Here is a 27,831-nt window from a genome sequence, read left to right on the forward strand (position 1 = left end):
TCAATGTTAACATATAGATTTCCTAATTCACAAAAGGGCAAAACAGAATTTTGCATATTTATAGGGGTGCAACATGAAAAATACAGGAAGACTTTTGTCAAAAATGTTGTTGTAGTTGATCCAACGATCATTGCCTTTGCATTATACAAAAGCGGCCCCAAAATAATTGGTAGGAAGACCTTGGCAGGCCATAATCAATGATGGGATAGAAATTACCTATATCTTAGGCTTAATGTAATGGCCTTTCACCTGTACAACAATACATCTGATCAAAAGAATTTCTAACTGTGCAATGAAAAATAGGACGTTATGATGTAAGTAATTCTTCCTTCATGCCTCCACCTCTTCTTCCAGAACAAGTCCACATGGAAAACCAACTCCACTGACGTCCGTTCCAGTTTCCATCACGAGGCTACCAAATTTTACCTTTTCCTCTTACAAATAAATGATTGACGCTGGAAATTCTCTGTAGTTCTCTGCAATCCCTTACATGATGCAGCATCTCTATTCATTAGCTGTCTGCTAAGGAATAGGCACTTCCAGGAACCTCCACTAAAAGCTCATCCTCGATTATACTACTCCCTCGTTCATCAATAGCCCTATGCTCCTGAATTTGATTCATGAAGTAATGTGAACAGAAAAAATGTAAATCATATACGTAAAAATGTAAATAACTTGTTTTTACACAATTTTGGACAGTGAGGTAGGTGGAGAAAAAAAAATCATTTTGTACAACAAGCTCAAATTTACTTCTTAGGCATGCAAAAGTAATCCAAGCAACCTATGTGTTAGAAGTGGGCTTTAAGCCTAACTCAACCCCACAAAACCGACTTGTAAGGTGAGGTTTGCACCTCACTTATATGTTATGAAATTGCCTTATCTCTAGTTGATGTGGGACTTCCAACACACCCCCTCACGCCGAGGTATATTCATCTCGTGCGTGGGACAAGAAATTAGTGGGTGGTTCGTTAGCGGCCTGATATCGAGTGGAACAGAATGTCCAAGAAAGTTCGCTAGGATAGGCTTTAACTTGGCTCTGATATCATGTTAGAAGTGGGTTTTAAGCCTAACTCAACCCCACAAAACCGACTTCTGAGAAAGAGACGAAAATCGGAAGAGACGGAAATTGGGCCCAAATATCAACATGGATAAGTTCAAAAAATTGAAGAGATTTATGGAAGAATATTTCAAACGTTTTTGTTTCGCAAAAGCACAAGCATCACAAGCAATAATAGAAGGAGAAAAAATATCAGGATGATCAGAAACAATAAGCTGTAAAATTTTATCAGATGGATGACCAAGTTTCATATGCTACAAGTTACAAGGACTAGCATTATTAGTGAAAGTAAAATGTGGTAAAGAAATATTTGTGTTAGATATACTCAAGTTACGTCTGTCTTGAGAACTATCTAAAAGATAAAACAGGCCTTGATGTTTCCTAGCTACTCCAATTGTTTGGAAGGTATCTGTCTGCACAATAAGACAAGTATCTTGGGAGAAAACCATAAGACAATTAGTAGAATTAAGCAATTTTCGAATAAAGATGAGTTGAACAGAAAATTCAGGGACAAAAAGAGTGTTATGAAGGATAAGATTGCCCAAGACAATGGTACCCGAGAATTTAGCAATGACAGAGTTTTGGTTGGATAATTGTATAGAAATAGGAGAAATAGGTTTGAGATTCTGAAATAAAGATTTAAAAGGACAAATATGGTCAGTAGCACCACTATCTAAAATACAAGAAAAGGGAAAAACAAAACCTGTGGGTTTGGTAGTACATTGATGAACAACAGTAGCTGTGGAAGAAAAATCATTGCAAGACTGCTGAATCAAGGCGAGAAGAGCTTCATACTGCTCTCTAGAGAAACCAAACTGAGCTTCAGCTTTGTCATCCTTCCCGGCACAAAGATCGACAGTAGAAGAGACAATATCAACCATACTAGCATAAGCAGAGGGCTTCAAAGGAGGAGGGTGGACTTTAGTGTGTAGGTTAGAGCCTTGAGGCACACCATGCTTAGTCCAACAAGAATCAAATGTATGATTGGTTCGGTGACAATGGTCACAATATCTGGGATTGCGGCCACCAGACCGAGGAAAGCGACCTCGTCCATGATTGCTAGAGAAACCACCGCAAAAATTTTTACCATGAGTATTGGCCATGGCAGGAAATCAACAACAAAGGAAAAAAAAATTGCGGAAGGCGATTTAAATCTGATACTATGTTTAGAAGTGGATTTAAAACCTAACTCAACCCCACAAAACCGACTTGGAAGGTGAAGATTGCTCCCACTTATATATTGTGAATTAGCCTTATCTCTAGTCAATGTCGGACTTCCAACACACCCCTCACGCCGAGGTATATTCATCTCGTGCGTGGGACAAGAAATTAGTGAGTCGGTTTCTGAGATTTGGTTCCTTGGTCAAGGCTATTTGAGCACTTGGAAAATGTTAGTGGTGAAATATCATTAAAAAGTGCTGAACAACAAAAGAAACTGGACCTTCAACTTTGTGCTCTCCTATGGCAATATGTGGAACCCCTAAAATCTTCTCTCAAGTACTTCCTAGGTATTTAAGGGGCTCAATCCAAGTAAGTTATTGTGATTTCTCAATGGAAATGTGTTAGATATCTTTAAAGAAATGAACATGATTAATTGTATATCCATGGATAGTCTATGGATCCAAATATGAAATTAATGGCTAGTAAGGTTCAGTGGGAAATTTCAATCCTAGGGTTTAAGTCATCTGCTGCTTTTCATTTAGCTGCATGTTGTCGGTTGAAATTGCCATTTGGTAAGACTGATCTGCCTGCCTTAAATAATTCTATCTGTTGACCAAGCATTCTTCAATTTTTATTATTGTGATAAAATTTGGATTAGTTATTTTGTTGTGTTCTACCATAGTTACTCTCTCAGCTGTTCTGTATTGATTTTGTTTTACTATATATGTTGTTGAAGATAATAAACTTGTTGATTACTTAATACACCTGCTTCCTGATAGTATTTGCATAGTGTTGGAAGTCCCACATCGACTAGAGATAAGGCAATTTCATAACATATAAGTGAGGTGCAAACCTCATCTTACAAGCCGGTTTTGTGGGGTTGAGTTAGGCTTAAAGCTCACTTCTAACATGGTATTAGAGCTTTGACAGTTTTCTAACACTTTTCTTATCCGTCAAAGCCTTCCGATCACCACCTTGGCCGAGGAAAAATCCACCCATAAGCTTTGGCTACTTCAAATAAAGTAAAATCTTCAAGATTTATCTCCTCTTCTTCTGTGAACTCTAAGAGAGCTTTAAACACATCAACAACTTCAGGAGGCCATGATGCTTTCTCAGAACCCATGACGCCTTCCGAAAACCCTAAGTTCAACCCCTCGCTCAAATGGACGAACCCTTGCGTAGCAGCGTCAACGTCGACGACATGATTAACGATGCAAGGATGGTCGCATTCGGTGACGGTCGTTGGCTGGTCGCAGAAGGAGGGGGGCAAGGTGTTCTCCGGTGGAGTGTGGAAAACGTCCAGGAGAACAACGGGGGAGTCAACGGAAGCACGTGAGGTTGAGGAGGAGTGGTGACTGCGTGCTCCGACAGAAAGATCGCGCAAGTATTATTCATGCGAAGCGGAAATATGAGAATGATCGAAAATAAAGTTGTAAGGATCCTCACCTTGGTCGTGATTGTTGGAAGTCCCACATCGACTAGAGATAAGACAAAGGTTATAAATAAGTGATTTAGGCGTTTCAACTCCAATTCTTTGTTGTGACGTGAATCGAAGGCATCATTACCCAGGCATCATTACCCTTTTCTTTCTTTGCGCCGGTGAGGAGCTTGTGGTTATGGCGGTCGTAACCATGCCGGATTCCAACACTCAAGACCAAGGTGAGGATCCTTACAACTTTATTTTCGATCATTCTCATATTTCCGCTTTGCAAGAACAATACTTACGCGATCTTTCTGTCGGAGCACGCAGTCACCACTCCCCCTCAACCTCACGCGCTTCCGTTGACTCCCCCATTGTTCCCCTGGACGTTTTCCACACTCCACCGGAGAACACCTCGCCCCCCTCCTTCTGCGACCAGCCGACGACCGTCACCGAATGCACCGAATGCGACCATCGTTGCACCATTAATCATGCCAACGATGTTGACGCTGCTACGCAAGGGTTCGTCCATTTGAGCGAGGGGTTGAACTTAGGGTTTTCGGAAGGCGACATGGGTTCTGAGAAAGCATCATGGCCTTCTGAAGTTGTTGATGTGTTTAAAGCTCTCTTAGAGTTCACAGAAGAAGAGGAGATAAATCTTGAAGATTTTACTTTATTTGAAGTAGCCAAAGCTTGTGGGTGGATTTTTCCTCGGCCAAGGTGGTGATCGGAAGGCTTTGACGGATAAGAAAAGTGTTAGAAAACTGTCAAAGCTCTAATACCATGTTAGAATTGAGCTTTAAGCCTAACTCAACCCCACAAAACCGGCTTGTAAGATGAGGTTTGCACCTCACTTATATGTTATGAAATTGCCTTATCTCTAGTCGATGTGGGACTTCCAACACTATGCAAATACTATCAGGAAGCAAGTGTATTAAGTAATCAACAAGTTTATTATCTTCAACAAAATAGGTGACAACAACATATATAACAAAATAGGTGACAACAACATATATAGTAAAACAAAATCAATACAGAACAGCTGAGAGAGTAACTATGGTAGAACACAACAAAATAACTAATCCAAATTTTATCACAATAATAAAAATTGAAGAATGCTTGGTCAACAGATAGAATTATTTAAGGCAGGCAGATCAGTCTTACCAAATGGCAATTTCAACCGACAACATGCAGCTAAATGAAAAGCAGCAGATGACTTAAACCCTAGGATGGAAATTTCCCACTGAACCTTACTAGCCATTAATTTCATATTTGGATCCATAGACTATCCATGGATATACAATCAATCATGTTCGTTTCTTTAAAGATATCTAACACATTTCCTTTGAGAAATCACAATAACTTACTTGGATTGAACCCCTTAAATACCTAGGAAGTACTTGAGAGAAGATTTTAAGGGTTCCACATATTGCCATAGGAGAGCACAAAGTTGAAGGTCCAATTTCTTTTGTTGTTCAGCACTTTCTAATGATATTTCACCACTAACATTTTCCAAGTGCTCAAATAGCCTTGACCAAGGAACCAAATCTCAGAAACCGAAGATCAATATAGGTAATAATGTGTTGAACATGAATTACAATCATTTTGCTAGTGGTGGGAAGATGGAACGTGACACATGGATAAGATGAAAAAAAGAGGCGAGAGGGATAAGTGAGGTCAGTGAAACCAACATGATATATGTTATGTTTCTTAGAGCTAGGACACGTCCATGGAAGACAAAAATTCCCCCTCACAGGATCTGTCAAGAATCCTATTTACACTCTACAGAAGTCAAAAGGTCAGCTCCCTTACAACACTGCCCCCCCTTCTTATTTATACTCTTCCTAAAACAAGACTTACATCCCCCAACTACCCACTAATAACCTGACATCTCTAACATACACCTTTAATACTCTATTAATATCACTCTAGTGGTAGGAAGGTGGAACGTGGATATCATTTTGCTAAGGTAAGCCATGCAAAGAAGTTGTGTGGTGAGGAGGAAACAACCTTTGCAACATGTCAGGTTCGGTGTCGCTCAAAGAGGTGATTCAAATCCAATACTAGCTAGACAAAATGACAATGGCTGACCAGAACTAAAGACGATCTATTTTTCCTGATACGATCAATCAACTTTGACTCCAAATTAAGAAATCTCAACTTAGATCTCTTTAAATTAATATTAATATTCATATGTATAGAGATGTGTATCTTGCAACAAAAGTAAGAGAGAGAGAGAGAGAGAGAGAAAATAAAACAGAGTTCACCCCTAGAACCTAGAATATAACACAAACCTACTTTCATAAATTTCCTTAGAAAATAATATAAATTGTTCCTAACTTTATGACCGATACAAATGAAGGTGTAAAAAGGGAGAATAGGCAAATACATCAAGTCTATGAGAGGAAGAGGTGGAAACCCCTCACTTGGGGACCCACAAGCACACGTCCTTGATTCTGTAGTAACAAAATAGTTGACTTGGAGTTATGAGTGCGTGCAAAGGGAATAAGGGGAGAGAGAGGAGAGGAAGGGAGAAGGGAATTTTGGGTCTAGGAGTTTTTGTGCTTTTTTTGTTTTCAAAATCATTCAATAAGACAAGAGACATTGTCTTTTCCATTCTTTCTTGTGTTACTATATGTTTATTCTTATCAATGACCCATGATTTTTTATTTTCCTTTCTAGTATTTAAAGCATGCAAGATATTATCTTTCTTGGCCTGTGCCACCTTTTTCTAATGTGAACATAATTTGTTAGAGGATTCTTTTGTAGTGCTCTCATTTGTTCATTGCTGAAAAGAGATGGTTCAAGGTTTACCTTTCCATATTACAGGTTCTTGCGTCGCCTTTGTACTCTTGTTTGGGAACCTTTTCATCTGGAGGTTTCCCATGAACGTCCCAACAAGAGTCCGTGGTTTGAGTAATTTTCTTGCAATGATTGCACCAAGGACAATACTTATTGTGTGTTGGAAGAGCTTGGTTTCCCCTTACTTCCATTGCTGAGCTATTAGAGGATGGGCCTGGAATAGATTTCACCAACAAGAGTTTCCTCTTACTTCCTTCTCTTCTCACTTCACTTCTGCGAATACTTCTAAAAAACTGTACTTTCTATCCTTTTCCACCATCCTTTGTACTTCTTTTTAGTGCCTATAGTTCCACTTGACCTCTTCATATATATATCCAGCTACTACCAACGTCGACCAAGCATGTTGGAAACTCGATAACTCCAGCTTCACCCTGTTACAACTTATGCAACATGCATTTACTTTCAGGGCTTGCAAAGGTGTTATCCACATTGGAACATGTTTCCTTCACTACATCCCAAATCTATTCATTATTGCCATAGAACATTAAGTTTCCCCTAATCTCATTTGTCATGGTGTTGATAAGTTATGCCATGACTAAATTGTTCTCCAGTTTCCATTTTTATAGGTTAGGTGTCCTTTCTATGGACTTTAGGGTTTCAAGAGATGTGGCTTTCAAGAAGATTCCGTGACCTCTCCCATTGGAAGTAATTATAAAAATTCAATGTGGCTAGAGAGAGCAGAGGAAATCCAAGCCCTTCCAAGGCTGGAAAGCAAGGGCCACTAAATATGATTCAGATCAAGCTCTCTGTTAGAAGTGGAGTTTAAGCCTAACTCAACCTCACATAACCAACTTGTAAGGTAAGATTTGCATCCCAGTTATATAGTATGAAATTGTCTTATCTCTAGTCGATGTGGGACTTCCAGCACACCCCCTCACGCCGAGATATATACATCTCGGGCGTAGGTCTACAAATGGATGGTCCGTTAGCGACTCGATAGTAGGTAGAACAAAATGTTCAAGAAAGTTCGCTAGGATAGGCTCTAACATAGCTATGATACCATGTAAGAAGTGGAGTTTAAGCCTAACTCAACCCCACAAAACCGGCTTGTAAGATGAGGTTTGCATCTCAGTTATATACTATGAAATTGTCTTATCTCTAGTTGATGTGGGACTTCCAATATATACCATGCAGAAAAGTAAATTTTTTCACTGATTTTAAAATTGATAAGTTGAGAATAAGAAATACAAAGACAAGATTAATTTTGTACACTAATTTAGGCCCGAATATTAGGAAGGATCTGCCTGAATATCAAGATTTTTTCCCATAATGCTAATTCTAAAACACAAAGAATAGCAACAGATTCTATTTAAAATAAATTATAGTATTAAATGGATTAAATTAAATCATCTAATTACTAAAAACAATACCTTAATATTAGTGATAACAGAAAACTTAACACCATTTTTTATACTGCCCATTAACTCTTTGAGTTTTTTCTTGGCATTCGCTCTTGCTTTAGATCGTTCAGCACATTGTGCAGCAGTCACATCATAATGGCAGGCCACACAAAGAGTCCGCATATTCTCTAGCTTGCATTCCCCTATAGAAATAATTAAATAAGGTATGAAATTAAAATCAAAGATATAATCCATTTTTTCCGCCAAAATAGCAGGAACTGTGATGAATGACAAAAATTAACTAAGATATCAAATTCAAACACTCAGCTAAAAGCATAACCCGGATCAAGAGGAAATAGAAAGGAAGGCAAGACATGGACACATCTCAATAAAAAAAAGATCCCACAGAACAAGGCACGAAATTATAACAAATTTGCCAAAAGTGTTATAGGAAATATGGCCTCTATTCGCTTATTCATAGTCATGGCTACTCTTTATCGTTGGGCTCTCCATCAATTAGATGTCAAAAATGTTTTTCTTAATAGGGATTTGCGTGAAGAAATGTATATGTAACAACCTCTAGGTTTTATTGCTCAGATGAGTATTCTAGATTCATATATCGTCTCCACAAATCTTTATATGGCCTCAAGTAGTCTCCTAGGACTTGGTTTGACAAATTTAGCATTATTGTTCAACAATTTGATTTAACTTGCAGTAAGGTAGATCATTTAGTATTTTACCGTCACTTGAATGTTGGATATATCTATCTAGTACTCTATGTTGATGATATTGTGCTTACAAGCAAACTAATCATCGTGGCATCTCAATTAATGACAGCACCTTAGTAACCATTTTCACACCAAAGACCTTAACAAATTCAGATATTTCTTAGGGATTGAGGTAGCACAATCCAAAAATGGAATTGTTATTTCTAAAAGGATGTATACATTGGATATTTTGGAGGAAAGTCTAAGTTTTCACGAGTACCAAGAGTATTTGAGACTTAAATCTAAAAAACTCAACCATCAAGGTCAATCTTCATCACCATGTGTTTCAAACAATTGTATTTCTTAATCTTTGGAAGGTCAAGGTTCCTGGATACTTGACTCAGGTACCTATGATCTTATTTTTGGTAATAGCTCTTCATTGTCATTTACCTCATCCCTAAAAATCCTTCACCTTATTATTATAGACAATGAACCCAAAGTTACAACTCAGAATTGGTCAAGTTCCTTTATCTCCATTTTCAAATCATAATGTTCTCTTGCACATTCCGCAATTTCCTTATAATTTAGTCTATCTAAGCCAATTAGCTTGATCTTTAAATTTTTATGCTAATTTTTTGTGTCATACATGAACATGGTAAAGGTTACCTAATTGGTAAAGGACATGAATCACAAGAACTTTATTATTTTGAAAATGAGTCCACTTGTGTCTTGTTTTGCTATCTCAACTCTGAAGCTCACGCAGAGAAAAAGAAAAATAGACATCTCATTTAGATCGAACGCTCTTTATGATGAATATAAATGTTCTTGTACAATTTATTGGTAATTCCTAGGGATTGATATTATATATCTTCCTAAAAAGCAAGTAGGATTAAACTTTCAGATAATTCTACCTCCTCCTTGATATACTGGAACAATATGATCAGCATGCCATGCATTTCCTTCAGTTGGTTCATTAACAAGCTTCTCAAACCTGCAAATGGTGAACTACTACTTTAGAATAGTGTCAAGGTTAACAAGCAAGTATAGCAAGTCCTTTAACAAGCCTGTAATACTGTTCATTAACATAAGAGGATTAACCTTAAGTATTTTACTTTCATACTTTATACTTTCATATTTATACTTACATGTTCTTCCGCTTAGCAACATTTGGTGCTATTTTTTGTATAAATTCTCGCCGCCTTTCCAATGACAAAGGTCTTGTATCCTTAACAAGCTTATGGCAGTCCAATTGGCAGTTTGTGCACACACCATGCTCAATTTTGAAAAGTTCCTGAAGATCTCAACTCAAGTACATTTAATGGTAGCTCAGGGTCAGGACAAAATTACACAATACTGTTTGAGTGAAACATTCAAATTAAAATGCAAAATTAGTAAACGAAATCTAAATTTGAACTGAATATGATCGATGTTCTGACCTCACGGAGGAATCGGCTGCTAGTTCTCATTCGATACTCCTCATAGCACACAAGGTTACAAAAAAGATCTTCTAGAAATTCAGGTCCCTTGGCATTCTTACCCCTGAAAGTAGAGTTGCTAAATATTGAACACGAATATTAAAAATAAAATCAAATATGATTGGTATGGAACTTACTTGCACTGCTTTTGACAAAGCTTACAGAGTGGCTCATCTGTCTCACTCCACCCTTGAGTATATTCTCTTTCCTTCTTACCGAGCCCACTCCGTAGATAAACCTTCTTCCAAACTGCATCTGGTGGTAAAGGATAGCTAACCTCTATTATGGGTGTCTTGCGCCTTTTACTTCCACCATTTAATAATCCCTGTCAATCATATAGACTTCTGTTCTGTGACATATATAAAACTTAATGCCAGCAAGCATGGATTAACTTCCTGAAAAATAATCATATCCACTAAAAAAAGTCAATTTCGCTATACTTACATTGTTGTTGTAGTTGATGCTTTCACTCAAATAGCATAATTCAACAGCCAAAGGAAGTTGCAACGGTTTTCCAATTAATTTCCGGCGTTCAATTGACCTTAAGTTCTTCCATTCTTCCACAAAAGCTAGAAGAACATGCCTATAGGAAGGGTTGTCCTTAACAGATACAAACTCTATTTTTTGTTTTTCATTATGAACCTGTTTCTCCTCAGGAGCAACAGGACACAATAACTCAAGTTCTTCTGGTCGAAAATTTTCATAAAGTGGCTGTGGTCTTTTATCAGTACCCAAAATGCAAGTATACAAGTGGATCCTTCCGGTGTATGGGCTCACCTAAAAGCAAGAAAATGTTATTGGTATTCATAAATAATAATCAACGGCCTAATTCAGCCTCTATGCACAGCACCAAGGGTGGCAAATAACCTAAAGTTGAAAACGTCTGTATTACGCTCTAACGAAAACTACACCAAAGAAATCACATAAACCTACACTACAACCAGAATTTAAGCTCTTATATTATTTCCGATACAAGTTTAAAAGAGAGAGCAATAGGTGCAGGAGAAGCTGAAAATGTGTGCACGGACTACATGCAAGAGTCCATTTCATATATAAACTGATTATAATAAACACAAATTATAGTAGATTAAATTCCTGTACACATGTATGGCAACCTATTATTAAATATATGACACTATGTAAATAGGGAAATATGCATAGCTAACACTCAGATTATATTCCTTATTTCTCTTTATTTTGTTTCAATATATTGTATTCTTGATCATTCTAAATACACAATCCAGTGTTCTGATAAACATTCAGAAAATCCTACACTGTTTCTGTTACGTGCCTTCTCAAGAAATGATAAAACAAGATAAAGAAAACATAGAAAAATATCCCTTTTCTGTATTATTCAACAATTCTTCCTTTCATACAGTGCATTCCCTGTCACAACAAATAAAAACCCTTATTTCTCAGCATCCCACAAGATAATTATACAGACTTTCTCATGAAGTCTCACCCCTCGTAACAACTAGCTACTTAACTACTTTTATTTTTAAATTTCTTCCTATAATACACCTTCCAACCCCCCTCATTACTTCCCACCAAACAGTTTCAGAGAAAATGTATTGCAAGAGAAATCAGGGCCATGGGAGCGACAGGAGTTAACCTGCATAGGAAGTTTGGGTGACAGTTGATTTTCTTAGGGCTCTTGAAAGTTTGAAAGCATAACGTGATATGATCGGCACTGCTTTCTAGGAGGCAGGAAAGATACCACATGTTGAGCCTTTCAAAGATATGGGTTGGCCTCTACACACTTTTTTGTCAACGCTTAGAATCACCCTTTAACAGAAACATTGTAAAAGTTAGCACATGCAATGCATGTCATGTTGAGTAGTCGCACGTGCAATACATGAGATTATCGAAATCTACTCAAGCATGGAATTGCCTGTGGAACTTCATGTTGGTCTTCACAACAAAGTTAGCTTAGTGAATTGGAACTGTCACCTTCGCGCAATTGGTGTTAATTGACATGTCACTTAGTATGCTAAATCAGCAAACTAACTTTGTTAATTAACGCCATGCATGCAAGGGACTAACGTGAAATACAGATCTTACAGGAGGGTATTAAGTTTTATTTCGAAATTTTGTAGGAACTAACTAGAAGGTGACATACTTTCAAGAATCTGAAAGGCTCTTCAAACATTTTTATTTTGCACCTTTATTGATGATTATTTTGCTTTCCTAGTTTCACGCTAACCTGCCTTACATTGCATTCTAAGAGAAACATTTTGTGTTCACACACTACAAGAAAATGTTGTATGAAAAATTGTCACCTAGTTCTAACAACTTACACTCCTCCTTCACTATAATGTACCTCACCGTTTCTGGGGCGATGCACTTCCACTAAGTACTATTTAATCAATAGCATGACCTTTTCATTCTTGACAATTGTTTTAACTGTCACGCTTATTCAAAATACGTTAACAAGTTGGAATAGGTTAATCTATTCTTAGTTTCCTATTTGATCCAGTGTTATCGATATCGGATAACGGAAAATATCGAAGAACATAACAATCTTTTATAAGCTTATAACGGAAACCATAACAAGTTATTGCAAAAAGATTACGGTCAAATGAAGTATAACATGCATTTTAAAATAAATACAAAAATATAATTGTAATGCAAAAGTGAATGGCAACGAGAGCGACGACGAGCATTGATATGCAGTAAAATTAGTGCAAACGAGAATGAGACCAAAGAAAAAAAACGATAGGCATGGGTAGGGTTATTAGGGCATTAGCTTAAAATAAGTTTTTATTGAACCTTGCCCAATTTTTAACAAAGTATCGGTTGGGTTTTAAATCCAACAGAAGACAAAGAAAAGATAGCATTAGTACTGAGCTCGCAATTAGGGTTTCTTCTCCACATGTCACTACCCCTCCAAAGTAGGGTTTCTTCTTTGTGTGCCATTCCCTTACCTTATCTCCACACCACTGTGATGGAGGCATGGCTAGGACCGTCACAGGGATTTCAGAGCAGATGATGGAAGCATGCCCAGGACCGTCACAGGGATCTCGAACTATAGATTAGGAACTTTTTAGTTTGTAATTTTGTGTTTGAGCTTTTATTCGTGTTGGGCTTTTTCTGTTTAGCCCATAGTATATAATCCTTTGCGAAACACGTTTCTAGATAGATTTGATGAAATGAAAGTTTGAGTTTTTCTCTCTCAAGTATTGAGGTTCTTCTACGAACCACTAATCCTTATCTTTGAATCTTCGTCGTGGATCTTCCTCACTTGTCTTAGAATCTCCTCCAAGTGGCATGGCTTCCCTGCGTTCTGCAACCCCCCAAATCGACATCCCCCATTTTCGCCCTTTTGTTTTAGGGTTCATACCCATCCCGTTCGAAGATGCAAAACCAACCTTGTTTCAACTAGCACACCAAATTGAATAGTTGCGAAAAACTACTTTGGCCGGAATTGGTTCATAGCCGAGGTTGCTAGAGTTGAGTAAAGCTGTTACTCGTGAAGTCCCCTCTTCTCAGAATTTTAGGGGAGCACAAAAGCAAAACACGAGACCACCGCGAGACAAAAAGACAACCAAAGAAACCTGAATAACTTAGAAGGAAGAACGAACAATTCAAAACGAACCTCGAAAGAGAAACCAACTGAGCTCTAATTACCAAATGATGTAGATCTGGTTTCAGATTTGGGGGTGAGATTTGCGTCTCGGAATGGGATTGGTATGAACCCTAAAACGAAAAGGGGAAAATGGGGGTCGTCGATTTGGGGGATTTGCGGAACGTGACCACGCCACTTGGAAGAGATTCCAAGATAAGTGAAGAAGATCCACAATTTTGAATCGGAGATTCAAAGATAAGGATCGACAGTTCGAAGAAGAACCTCAAGACTTGAGAGAGAAAAACTCAAATTTTCATTTCATCAATTTTGTCTACAAACATGTCTCACAAAGGCTTATATACTATGGGCCTAAACACAAAAAGTCCAACATAACTAAAAGCCCGATAAAGCCCAAACACAATTACAATCTAAAACTTTCCTATTCTATAATCCAAAGCTAATCCGAGAACCTTGTGACAATCTTGGCCATGCTTCCATCAACTGCTCTGAAATCCTTGTGATGATCCTAGCCCATGCCTCCATCACACTGCCTATGTTCTTCTCAGTGTCGTTGCATCGACTTTTCAACCATATTCGTTCTATGCCCACCAACAGGTATGCAAAAAGCGGTCGCCACGAGAAACCTCTTTGCCATTGCCTTGTTGTGGCAGGAGGTCGCAAAACCACCAGCAGTTTCTACCATGGTGCCGCCATAACCAAGTTTTGATAACATTGATCTAACCCAGAGGATTTATCATTACTTTTATGTATCTTTGATGTATGGATCTCCTATATATGATTAAATGAGACAAAGAGATGATACTTAATCTCAAGCTATTTCTTTCATTTTTCTATCTCTATTTGGCATCAAAGAATGTTTATCCCAATTTGTTTGTCACCGACCAATGAATTTGTTACCATCCATCGTCACCTTTCTCTTTTATGAGCATTAAGTCATGTTCATCTCATAAGTGATGCAAAACTTAATAGTCATCATCGATTACCATCATCTATATGACCAAATTATAGTACATACGAAGGTGTAAATCTTATCTTACAATTAATTTTGTTAGGTTGAGTTAGGGTTAAAGTTCACATTCTAAAATTTGTTGACCATATTATGTCACGCACTATTGAATGACCCAATAACATTTTATTTCACGCTCAAGATGTTCAGTTTTCAGCATGATGGAGTATTGGAGATCTTACATCGATTAGAGATATGAAAAAATTTATAATATATAAGTGAGTGCAAACCTTATCTTATAAGCCGATTTTACAAGATTTAGCTAGACTTAAAATCCACTTTTAAGAGTTGTGTTTAGGGGAAACAATACTCTTTGATAACATATAATGCTAGCAATAAATTTATATAACCATGCATCAATGGTATATTCCAGCACACAATTTTATAGTAACAAATAAATCACTAAAAGAAATATCAATTTCTTGTACAATGGACTTACTAAACGAAAAAGTTTTAAAATAAAATTCACCTCAAATCGCAGAAAATCAACTTGACTAGAACAATGACTATCGGCTTCAACCACCTGAGCAGACTGGTTATCATCTGCTTCTGTTGTTGAAACAGTTTTCATATCCTGCAACTGTAAAATAAGACAATTAAACACCGAAGTAGTCATTCTATAAATTAGAAAGTTGAAAATGAAACTGCATCTCAATTACTGGATGTGTGTCTTCTAAACTCTTTCCAGGATATCTCTCCACGTCTTCAAAAACATCAGCATCACAATTTCCATCCAGAACTGAAGCTGTGCCTAAATCTTGGCAGGAGACATCATCAGCCTATTCTACCAACATATTAGAATAATTTAAAAAGCAAGTAAAATAGTGTATAAACAAAGACAATGAAATGATGTGCTTAAGTGAGGCAAAAGAATTTGAAGTTCAAGTACCAGTGTATTACCAAAACATTAAAACTTTGAATTGACTTGTTAAGAAAAGAAGTTCCCTCCCCAGATTTATCATCTTTATTTGCTTCTGGTTCATTTGAATTTACCGCAGAAGGTTGCAAATCCAATTGTGTTTCCCCTACTGCATCTTTGCATGTGGATTGCTCTTCACAGTTATCTCTTTTAAAAGATGAATCTAAATAAGAAATACCTTCAACCTGCCACCACCCAAAAAGAAGCAGATGTCATGTAAGGTAGGAAAAACGTTATGACACAGCAAAATATCAAGCACTTTTGTTTCATAATAATGGCAATAGAAGTCTATCTTGTAAGATTATCAGAATATTAAAATTAGTAAGACAAGCTTTCAAACCAAAAAAATATACAGAATTTGAAAGCAAAATAAGATCCCAATAGGTTGGAGAACTTTATTGACAACCGGTGAAAAAATAAGTCATTCAATTGGTCGAAGAGGATCATTACAAGTAGGAAAGGGAATTAATCTATCCATCCCACAGGCGTCCTCCAATCCATTTATTTATTCCATAAATTGTACATAGTATTCAATTTCATTTCTTTGAGCATAAATAGTATACCGCGACCAAGTGTGAGGATTAAGAAGTGTTACAAATTTGGACATGCTAAATGCAATACAATTGATATCTATATACATGAAATCTTTCAGTGATAAGTCATTTAAAATTTGAAATAGATGCTAGACCCACAAATCATGATGAGCTAATTCCAGATATAAAAATAGCCTACTAACGTAAAGATAATTTGCAAATACAGTTGCTTTTCAATATGAAGCTAACACAGACTAGCTAACGAAAAACAGAAATATGGTACCTCTATCTCTTTCTTCGCATCATATTTGCCATCAGTTGTACATGAAACTCGTTGCAAACTTTTGTTTAAATTTTTCCAATGTGATTCATCCAAGGTATCCTGCAGAGGGAGTACACCAACAAATGCAGCTTGTAAGAGACATTAGGCATATCACAACAAGCGCTAATCCGAAACTGCAAAACAAATAAGAACCTAATCACCTTAGCACAGAATATGTAAACATTAACTGCATTTGTTTGTCCTCGACGATGAGCTCTATCCTCAGCCTTCAAAACATATTAACATTATTTACTTAACATAAACTGCAACTGTTGCATGGTAGAAAAGACTTCATCAAGTGTAACACTTTGCACAATTAGTTGTAAGAAAGACGAACCATTAGTTCTATTAGATTTATCATCTTACAGTGAGTTAGTTCCAATTTTTCAATAAAATATTACCAACTATCGCATACAGACACACCTAAATAACATTATCCCACCAATACTGTCATTCAACCCTCCAGTACAAGATTGGGAGACATTACCTACATGTTATTGACCTAAATACCGACAATTCCATTATTGTATACCATTCACCAATAGGACTTCTTCATTCCCTTTGCTATATTAACCAGTTCTATTTTAGGGTTTCCCACTTACAGTGACACTCCACTAACGCAAACTATTCCAAACTGCTACAATTACAGAAATGAGGATCTCTTCATAATTAGAAATATCAAGATCATATTTGTATCATTAGAGGATATCAAATTTTCTACCTTTATCCTAACTCCATATTTTTTCCGCATTCCCCTATATACAATTTGCCCAATGTATTTGGTTCCATTTTAATTTTCACATAACCTCACTAAGTTGAGACAAACTTTCTCCTAGATCTTTCCAAATGATCTTCCTGGGATATCACTGCTCTCAAAAAGGGTTGTTGTTTCTCTCCTGATCTTAACCAATACTTTTTATTCTACTAATGTTTCTTCTTTGAGTCTATTCCATAACTTCCATTTGTTTCTTCAAATGAAGACATATGTAGTCATCCAATAAGGTGTATCACCTACACATGTTCCTTTATGACCTTAAGCACGAACCTCATTTATGGTTCAGAATTTTTCAACATGTCATCCAACAATTTGGAATATTACAAAGTGAAATTTGATCATTCAACATTTCACCATCATTCCTTGCGAGGATGCATCTTCCTTATTGTAAATGTAAATGTCATTGTTATCAAAGGTAGTGTACAAGGAGCGTATTTTCCATCTAAAACAATAGTTTGCTCAATAGTCCCAGAACAACTATGGTACTTACTTTGTAGTAAGGTTGCTCAATCCAAGGTTGGTTTGGTCATGTCACAAAGGAAATATGCTCTAGATATTTGAGAACAAACAGGAATTTTAAAAGCTAAGTCAGTTGACACACCAATGAACCAAGTATCAAACTTGTATCTGACCAAAGAGTTGTAGTCAGACCCTCGGATATGTACACCATTAGTTGGTAAACTATATTAACTCATTGTGACTCGTCCTAACATTGTCTTTGCAATGAATGCAATAAGTTAATTCTTGAACTCTCCTTGTCAAGATCATTGCGATGCAGTTGTACAAATCCTAAGAAATATTCTTGGAAAAGGCCATATGTATGAAGATAAGGGAAATACACAAATGGTTTAGCACATTGATGCTAACAGAGCAACCTCACCTAGTAATAGACACTTCTATTTCAAGATATTGTGTTCTTGTTAGGAATACTTTAATATCTCTGAATAACAAGAAACAAAAATATTGTATCAAGATCAAGTGTAGAAGCAAAATCCAAGGCAATGAATGGCTTTAGTCACCTATGACCTGATATGGCTAAAGTAATTTCTCAAAGAACTTAAATTTTATGAAAATCCCCAGATGCACCACTTTAAAGGATTAACATGAAAGAAAGAAGAAATATATTCAAATTGATTCATCTAAAATAGTACACCAGTATCTATATACAGAGAACTCTAACCCTAAAGTAATAATTACAAAACTATATCTCGAACATTCTAACAGCTTCTAGTAGAACATTTAATATCATACTAACAACAGCACCATATATGTGACAAGTAATCAGCATTACACACTGCCTCTGATCTTGTCTTTCATGAAAGAACCAAATGTGTACCTTGTAAAATCATAAGAGAAAACTTGGAACCTAAAGATATCACCACAACATTTGTCAACTATAGAGCTAACAGACATATTCACCAAGTCTTTAAAAGGATCAAGGATTAATAAAATGTGTAGCAAGCTGAACACATATTATATGCTCCAACTTGAGGTAGGGTTTTGTAATTAAAAAAAATAAGGATCATATTTAGAAATATCAAGATTATATTGGTATTACTAGTGACATTTATTCGGGTATCATACCAAATCTCCTCTATTTATTGAATTGATTTCATTTTCTCAATATAAATAAATCACTAGTATCGTCATAGGAACACAGGTTTGACACAAACCAAATCAATGTCACAAACAGAAAACACAAGTCACTAGTATATGATACCAATTCAACAACCCAACAATAGTTATAAATACAAATTAATCAATGAAGTGGTATTCCAAACAGAACCTGGAGCATTAGAGTTGGGCTTTGTGGTAGCTCCAAGAACACTACATGTTGTGCTGTTGAGAAATCAAGTCCAAAACCTGCTGCTAGAATACCTATTATTGCAATTTTAACCTTACATAAAAATGTAACCCATAAGTCAGTAAACTTAAACGAAGAATGAAACCTATAAGTCAGTAACCTGGAATTCAGAACACATGTTGCATGTAAGTGCATAAGAAAGTACGGCAGTAAACGGAGTTTGATGATTACAGAAATGCTCAAGATAGTTGATGTTAGGAATGACATGGTTCTTTCTTTAAGCATACACAACACAACAAATTGTCTTTTTAATGAGTGGAGCAAGAGACTTAATATAATGTGACTTAATTTGCTTAAAAAATTTGCCGAGCCAAGTATCGATGCATGCCCCCAACAAGATTAAAAAAAATCATCAATTTGGAAAATAGAACAATACAACAATGACAATAAAACTGAGTCTAATTGTCAGAAAATGCAACTTCAAAGTTTTTAATAGTGCAACATGAGAAATGGAAAGTAAAACAAGTTATAATTTCAAACACAATAACATAAACATAGAAAATATCATAAATAGGCAAACAAAATAATAGACCTCACAATAACTTGAGAACAAAAAAGGCAATGGTTGTGATACCTCTGGTGACGACCGAAATGAGACTACTGCGGATTGCCTATCTCTGGCAAGAGTATTTCCATCAATTCGCACAAAATTTATACCTTTCTCACATACAAACTCCTGAATAGTTCAGAAAGATAAAATTCATATAAAAAAAATAGATATAAATTTGTTAGACATAATAGTCATCAAATCACAAGAGGCCAATGTAAAACAAAAATTATTATGATAACCAATCAAATAAATGAAGACAGCAGGAGAACATCATCCTCCAGCCACTACACAGGATTACTACTAGTCAAAGGTGATTCCAAAAGTAAAATGTACCTCTTATTTACTTCATGAAGGTAGTCCGGGAGCATGATTTATTAGGGCACTATTGCTTTAAAAGTTCCTTCAAAGTTAACGTTCAAAAAACTAGCTTTAAAATAAAGTAGAAGCTGTTTGACAATTATCATTTTTAACTCCTACAAGCTCCCTCACCCATTGTTTTCAAACTGACTACTTTTATTTTTCTTTTATAAAATAAGTTGCTTAATTTTCAAGAACCTTTTAGAAAATATGTTAGGCCAAACTTCTCTTTTCAAGAAGAAAAGCCTAAAATAAGTTGGACCAAATACAACCTAAAGCTGAACTATGATAGTCAGCAAAAAGCAAAAGAGAAATGCCAAAAGGTAAAACATTGAGTCACTGACATCACTCTACAATTTTATTTAACAGCTAAAGGGATTACAAGAAGCAATAGTTTCCAAACCTGTACTCCATCAAGAACTTTGTGGTGATGAGCAAAAATTATCATTTTTGAAGCATTCTCTGATCCTGCAACAATTGGATGGAGGGCAAGCCATTCACGAAAACCAGAAAGCTTTGCAATTCCAAGTTCCTGATAAGAAAGCTTGCCTGGAAACAGGTACGAGAGATGAAAGAAGAAACTTATATAACAATCTTCCGCATTACAAAAATAACATATCTGCTACAAAAAAAGAAAAAAAAAATATATATATATATAGAGAGAGAGAGAGAAGAGACACACATACAGAAATAGTATTATAATTTTGATACATTAGAAATTAGCATGACCATTTTCTTTGAAAAACACAAAAAAATAACAACCAAGCAACATTTTTTACAAGGTGCATTGACAAAACGTAGGTTGACAAGAACGTGATATTTTAATTAATTTTCAATTTTTGGCATAGTTCAAATGAAGGTTGGTAACGTTAGATAACACAGGTAACAATTGGACTTTTTTTAATACTTTTTTGGGTCTTATTGGATATTCTTGTGACCATCGGTATAACATGCCTTTTTGGTATCGTAAGCAAATTTTAATTCGTCTAGGTTTTCAACTAGAATTTTGCTATTCATGTGGTAGGCAATCAAATTCATTCTTATAATGTAATAATTTCCAAAGCTTTTGATCCTGCCTTAGCTGTATTTTTTTATGCAATTTCATCCCAATCTAGTAAACCAATGAACTTAAGTCTATCATGTGACACATTAGATGACACACAAATTGTACTGCAGTAGAGTTAAAGATTCCTTAACAATACCATCAGTTTCATCCAAATTTTCAAAAGCTATGTCTTCACTTTCCCTTTCAGTGGCATCAATACTTAATGCCCCGATTGCAGTTTTAGCAGCAACTATATCCGATCTCTTTATCAACAGTCTTATAATTTGCCGACGTTTCGGAGGTAACTGTAGCATCACATGTTCCTTCAGACGCCTTATCTACAATGGACAACTTCATATAACCATGTTCTTTGCAATAAAGGTGAAAACAAAACAGACATAATCAAATGAACACCAGTATTAAGTATTCAAAATTAAAATGAGGCACTCAGTAACCAAATGAAGATTTAAAATAAAAAATCACTCAATAAGCAGTAGCTAGTGAGAACAGTAAATACTACTGTGAAGCCAAGATACAATTATTTACAAAACAACAATGTTTCCTTGGTGTTGTTTGATACACTAAAAAAGGATATAAACCTATATGTAATAACCAAATCATCAAATTAAAGCAAAAATCAAACCTTATCCCACAAGGTGAGATTGGATAAACAAAATGAAAACAAAATCAAATCCCATTCATCAGAGTCTAATTTAGCTGTGCAAATTTCACAGCCAAACTGCTCTAATAGCTTCAAAATGCCAGGCTAGTCATTTAAAGAGCAGATGACAAAAAAGAAGAATGCTTCTAGGAATGTAATTGATGCCAGTAATCCAAGAAAAAAAACAAAAAAAAAAAACAATTGAAGTACTGATCAGATGATTAATATGGGATGGGATCCCACCATAACAGTTTGCTTTAGTAACACATTTAACTCTTCCAAGCGCACACCCTTTGAATAATCCTGCAGCATAATCCCACCATTCTGTCAATTTCTTAACAGTGAATTACAACCCAAAAAGAAATATGAAACCGAAATATATAAATTCCATCTTTTTTTTTCCCTCATCATACGTAACGAAGGATTAAAAAGATGACAATCTTTATGCAAAAGATGGGGTATTAAACAACACCTCCAAGAGGCTAAAACAGAATCTAAGAATTCTATAACCATTGAATTAGCCCCTTTTTTTCTAATAATTTTATAACATCTCCATTCGCCAACTGCAACCATATTTTAAATATATTTACCAACCAAGGTAAAGGAATAACAAAAGTGATCATCCTGAAATACATCATACAAAAGGTAATGATCTTCTGTTGTAAGAGATAACTTCTTAGCAGCTGGAATTATAATGATATCAAAATATCTAAATACAGATGCTTTCCAAGCACACATTCATACAGAGGATATGAAATGCTTTTATAACAGGATTACCGCAAAATATTTTCCTTGATTGCCTTTGATATATTTGAAATCGCAATAAGTTTTTGCAAATTCGTATTTAGTCTTCCCCAGCAAACCAGGCCTGTAAATAGAAGCATTTTGCAGAAAATTGCATTGAGAGTCTTTGTAGATAGAAAATTTTAAATACAAAAACACTCAATATGAATATACTTGCCATAGAATATTTATCTGGTTATATATGTCGTACGGTCTATGAGCACCTAGGAAGAAAGGCACCATAAAATGTAAGAAGTTTTAATTGTTAAAATAATAAAAATAAGAACAGAGGACGCAGAGAACAGAAAGTTAAATATAGAGTAAAAACCAAAATATTAAATAAGATTTTTTCATTTTCACTCCAATTTGAAAACAGATGCAGCTGCTTGCTGTGATTATGCAACAACCTTGACAGAGAAGGCGTCCCTGATAGCAGAACTATACGATTGACTTTTGAAGCCACATCAAGAACAGCCTGTATCTGTTTGAACAAAAGATAGATGACAAAAAATAACTTTCTGACTTTAGCAAAATATAAGATACAGAAATAAAAGATAATACACTAAATTACAATTACAAGGCAGATATTAAGAATATGAAAATCTGCCTTCCGAAAGCAATTCTTCAAAATGAAAATGAACTTCACATGTTAAAATATGGTTATTTGATTACCAAACCCCAATCAGATCTTCTTATCCCACTGATATAAATCTCCTCCCTCAAACCAAATTCATACAGCACTGGTACAAACTACAATATATTGTAAATGCAAATTCACAATCCAGGGAAAAAAAGAGATAATGGTGCTAGTAATTGTAGCTACAACAATTATAATGTCATCATCATTTATAGGAACCAAGAACCCTCTATCTTAGGAGTAGCACAGCAGTAATTTCCACCCAAACACTCATGCACAAAAGGCAACCAAAAATAGATGTTTTGCAAAAGAAAAAAAAAATACAGAGGTATTAAATCTTTTTTCTTCATTTAAATTTCTTTTAATGTGGATTAAACATCCTGACTGTAGGAAGATTATTGAAGAAGCCTAGAATAATCCCTCTACGTCTCAAGCAATCTTCAGGTGTTTGGTTAGAAAAGTTTAGTTATATTGTTCAAATCTTTGGATTGAAATGCAATGAGGTAGATAATTTAGTCTTTTACTGTCATACATCACTTAGAAAATATATTGACCTAATTGAGTATGTTGATGATATAGTTATTAAAGGAAATGATGTCACCAAAAACTACTCATCTAAAGCAACATTTGAGCAAACACTTTTTTCAAACCAAAGATGTTGGGGTGTCTCAAATACTTCTTAGACATTCAAGTGACTCAATCAAAAGGTCTTGTAATTGCTCAACAAAAATACACGTTTGAAATATGCATTGAATATCTAGAAAAAACAGGAATGATTGATTATAAATCGATGGATAGTCATGTGGATCCAAAATATAAAATATTGGCAGAACAAAGTGAGCCCTTCCCAGATCCAAAGATATACAGAAGACTTACGAAAAAAACTTATTTATCTTACTATTACTAGGCCTGACCTACCTTTTGCAGTTGCTGTGGTGAGTCAATATTTGTAAATTCCTTGCATTTATTATTGGAATGTTGTTTTTCACATTATCAAATACCTCACAAACATTCTAGGACAAGGTCTACTATATGAAGGATAAGGGAAGTACCCAGATATTTGGATATTGTGATTTTGATTAAACCAAGGTCTCCAATATATCGACGTTCCACTACTAGATATTGTGTTTTCATAGGAGAAAATATTATTTCTTGGAAAAGAAAGAAAAAAAATGTAATTGCTTGATCAAGAGCTGAACTTGTGAATGTCATCACTCACTTGTGAGCTTGTGTGGATAAAAAAATTTCTCCAACAACAGAAGTTTTGTGAAATTCAACCAATGAGAATGTAATATGATAAACAAGCAACTCTTCACATTGCTTCCAACCTTGTGTTTCATAAGATGACAAAACACATAGAAAGTGAATGTCATTTTGGTACTGAAAAAGTTGTTGTCCAAGGAAATTTGCACCGAGTTTGTTGTATCCAATTATCAACTTGCAAACATTCTAACAAAATCAATGGGAGGAGCTCGGATTCAATTTATATTGGACCATACAATCTCTATGCTCTAGATTGAAGGGGGTGTTAGAATAGTTTATATTATCTTCAGAACAAAAAGTTGTTTCTTGTTGTATCTATTCACAACCTAGTATCCTAGGGGTTTCTTCTTTTCTCCTTGCTTAAGCTTATTTTGTAAGCAATCCTTATAAATATATGAACATGAATAAACAGTGAGATCCAAAAGATCTCTTAAACACTTTTTCTCTTTAAGTAACTTCTTTTTGGTGTTTTAAATTTTACAAACAAGAAACACGATGGAAACATTGCATACCTCTCCTGGTTCTGTTTTCTTCGTACATCGCACATGATGTGATTCATCAACAATCAGAAGAGCCCATTGAAGTTCAAGCATGTTCTTTCTTAGACGATGAAGCATGGTATAAGAAATAACCACAACTCTAGGTTTTCTTGTTAAATATATAGGGTTGTCTTGATGGCCAAAAACTGAATTTGAGGAAACATCTAAATGTCAACAAGCTAGCACAAGAAAGTAAAAATTTTGTAACAAAAACATGGAATAAAAATGGCTATACAATGAAAAAGGAAAATAATATGCAATATTTCAAATTATTAGGAGTAGAATCTATATTAGTGCTCACCAACAGCTTTACTGTAGTATTCAAAATAAATTACCCAGACACCCTTTAACTGAATATACAGCAGACTAAAGTGAATTACTGAACAGACGACTCATCATTTTTATAATTACCAGTTTGTCAAGACTGTCACGTAAGTTATTAACGGAAAGGGCATAGTGAGGCCCTGCAAGAAAAAATATATTTTCCAGATCATATTGTCATTTTATTTTTAATATAAGCTATTTAATTTAAGCTTATCTTTCGTAATGTTTCACATCATGTTGGCTTTGAAATCTGTGCCAAATTGGATAACTGTTAAACAGTCACAATGCAACAAATCAACTTAATGTGTGTACACAAATGCAAAATTGAATATGTGAATATTCATGTTGATTTCACTGGCTTTTTGATGTCTCATTTATAAGAAAAATGTTTAGGGTTTCAACAAGCTTTACATTGGCTGTCAAGGGCTTAATACAACTCTCCTCCTTTACAGCCAAAGCTCAGCAAATAGTAACAGATCTTATTTTTTGGCCTAGTAGTAGTATAAGGTTGTACTACTGAGAGAACTAGCACGGCGAAAAGATAGAAAATAGGGACCAGATCTCTACTGAAAATGGTACATATAGTGTACAACTCACTTCTGCTACAAATATCAGTGGAATGTCAGTATCAGTAAAACATAACAGCAGAGAAAATAGCAGCAGAAATTGTAAAATAAATACAGATTATCCAAATCCATTGAGAGCCATGGCCTATTCCTGCAATTCCATCTACTCAGATCTTTCCTGCTTCTTCTCTCTCTTTCCCCTCCTCCGGATTTCTCCCCTCTTCCAATAAACTGAATAGTCCTATGTGCATTCCCATTACCATGCTTCATGCCATGTGTACAGTTAGTTGTACTTTTACTCATTGCTTTCAGTGATCACAGTGAATGCACTGATCACGTGAGGAACTAATCCCCCTTCCCTCTCCCTTTCTTTATGCAATAAGCTTGGTTAATTGGTGACCTACTAATGCAAACCCATGCTTCATTTAAGTTTCAGAAAATCGTGGTATTAAATGCACAAAGAAATCACACCAAGTTGTAAAGCGCTGAACAGTTGGACTTACTTCCATGACCACATAAGACCAAACGTTCTACTAAACCCTATGTTCATTATTCCTGAATCTAATAATGAAATCAGCTTAGCTCCAAATCTTCTAAGTAGTTAATGTGGCACTTACCAACACCAAAAAACACCCTACTTGATTATCAACTCATCATCATCATCTGTGCATAACTATAAACCACTCTTACCTAACCACCTAATCAACAAAACACCCATCCACGCAAAGTTATCTCCACAGTTAAGTCTTCAAACCATATATTTATAAAGCATGGCTGATTCATATTTAACCAATCTTTCCATCTAGTCCAGGAACCATATCCAAAACCATCTTTTCCTTTTACTGTTCAAATATCCCAATACCAAACCATCTTCAGTGCAATCATCTATGCATCCTAAGAATTCCATCAACATAATCTCAAACACCGGAACTGTACTGTCATCGCAAGCACTCTACATTCTTTTCAACAACACTCTCACAGTTTCAACTGTCAATTGAGACCAACCCCACTATTGGTCATTAACAAATACCACAACCTTACTTAGAAAGCAAAACATTACCGAGATGTATATCAGCCGGCAAACAGAAAGGAAGCCAGCGCTCCAATTCCTCCGCCCACGTGAACCGCAACACAGCAGGACAAACCACGAGTATAGACCCTTCATCCAGAAAACACCCCGCAATAGCAATAGCCTAACACAATCATCCAAACAATCACATCAGAAATTTATAATCACGTTTACACAATCCAGCCAAATACAAATTGAAATCATCACAACAATGAACGTTACCTGGAGCGTTTTCCCGAGGCCCATATCATCGGCAATGAGACACCGCGCGCCTCTTCTCAACGCGAACCGCAGTCCGTCATGCTGGAAAGGGAGCAACACGTCCAGGAGAGTCCTTGGGAGTTTCGCGATCAGACGCTCAACCTCCTCGTCGGGAAAGTGCTCCGGCCGCACCGGCGTCCACCGCCCAGCAGCTACCGAATGCGAGAGACGCTCCACCACGTTGAACGTCGCCCAGGGGATCTCCTCCACCTGCAGCGCCTCCGCCTCCGCCTTCAACTGTCTGACCACAGCGTGGTACTCCGTCAGCTTGAACACACAGACCTTCACCCCTCCGCTGGTCTGTGTGAAGTGCGAAAGCATCACCTGAAACGAAAAACGAAATTAGGGTAAATAAAAACGGAAGAGTGGTGTGTGATGGTTAAAAATGAGAGTGAGAGAAGTGAAGTACCTGTGAGAGAATGGAGTTGAGAGTGGAGAGACAATGGTGGTGACCGGGGAAGGGAAATGGAGGAAGCGGCATGGGTGTGACGGAGAAGGAATCGGGGGAGCATATTTCGAGTCTGGCGAGGAACTTTGGGGGTTGGGGTTTAGGGAACTTTTGGCACTTGAAAAGGTGCCATGGATTGGGGTTGGGAATGTTTTCTCCTTCACGATGAGATTGTTCTTGTTGTTGCGCTCTGGATTCTAAGAACGCTTTGCGTTTTGCGATCGCCGCTGCGCGGTTCGCTTCAACTTGTCGTTGTTGTTCTTCGGTGAGTTCCATTTGCTACTAGTACTGGGCATGCAGC

The 27,831-nt window shown here is 36.2% G+C and overlaps 1 protein-coding gene across 1 annotated transcript; it reads right to left on the reverse strand.

The window, feature by feature from the left end:
• LOC114196136 (DNA annealing helicase and endonuclease ZRANB3) lies at window positions 1–27,831 on the reverse strand. The gene is made up of 24 exons (XM_028086683.1): window positions 27,492–27,831; window positions 27,044–27,406; window positions 26,813–26,945; window positions 24,836–25,008; window positions 22,831–22,904; window positions 22,602–22,637; window positions 22,418–22,508; window positions 21,884–21,943; window positions 21,137–21,317; window positions 20,338–20,483; window positions 19,602–19,703; window positions 18,950–19,060; window positions 16,550–16,615; window positions 16,350–16,448; window positions 15,515–15,718; window positions 15,274–15,393; window positions 15,084–15,194; window positions 10,467–10,799; window positions 10,160–10,347; window positions 9,984–10,086; window positions 9,693–9,838; window positions 9,459–9,538; window positions 7,871–8,043; window positions 1–607 (listed from the first exon to the last, which is right to left on the reverse strand). Exons 1-24 carry the CDS (start codon window positions 27,804–27,806, stop codon window positions 512–514), a joined length of 3,504 nt encoding a protein of 1,167 aa, XP_027942484.1. The 5' UTR covers window positions 27,807–27,831; the 3' UTR covers window positions 1–511.

The sequence above is a fragment of the Vigna unguiculata genome, chromosome 9, assembly GCF_004118075.2.
Source record: "Vigna unguiculata cultivar IT97K-499-35 chromosome 9, ASM411807v1, whole genome shotgun sequence".
In the NCBI taxonomy this organism is placed as follows: domain Eukaryota; kingdom Viridiplantae; phylum Streptophyta; class Magnoliopsida; order Fabales; family Fabaceae; genus Vigna; species Vigna unguiculata.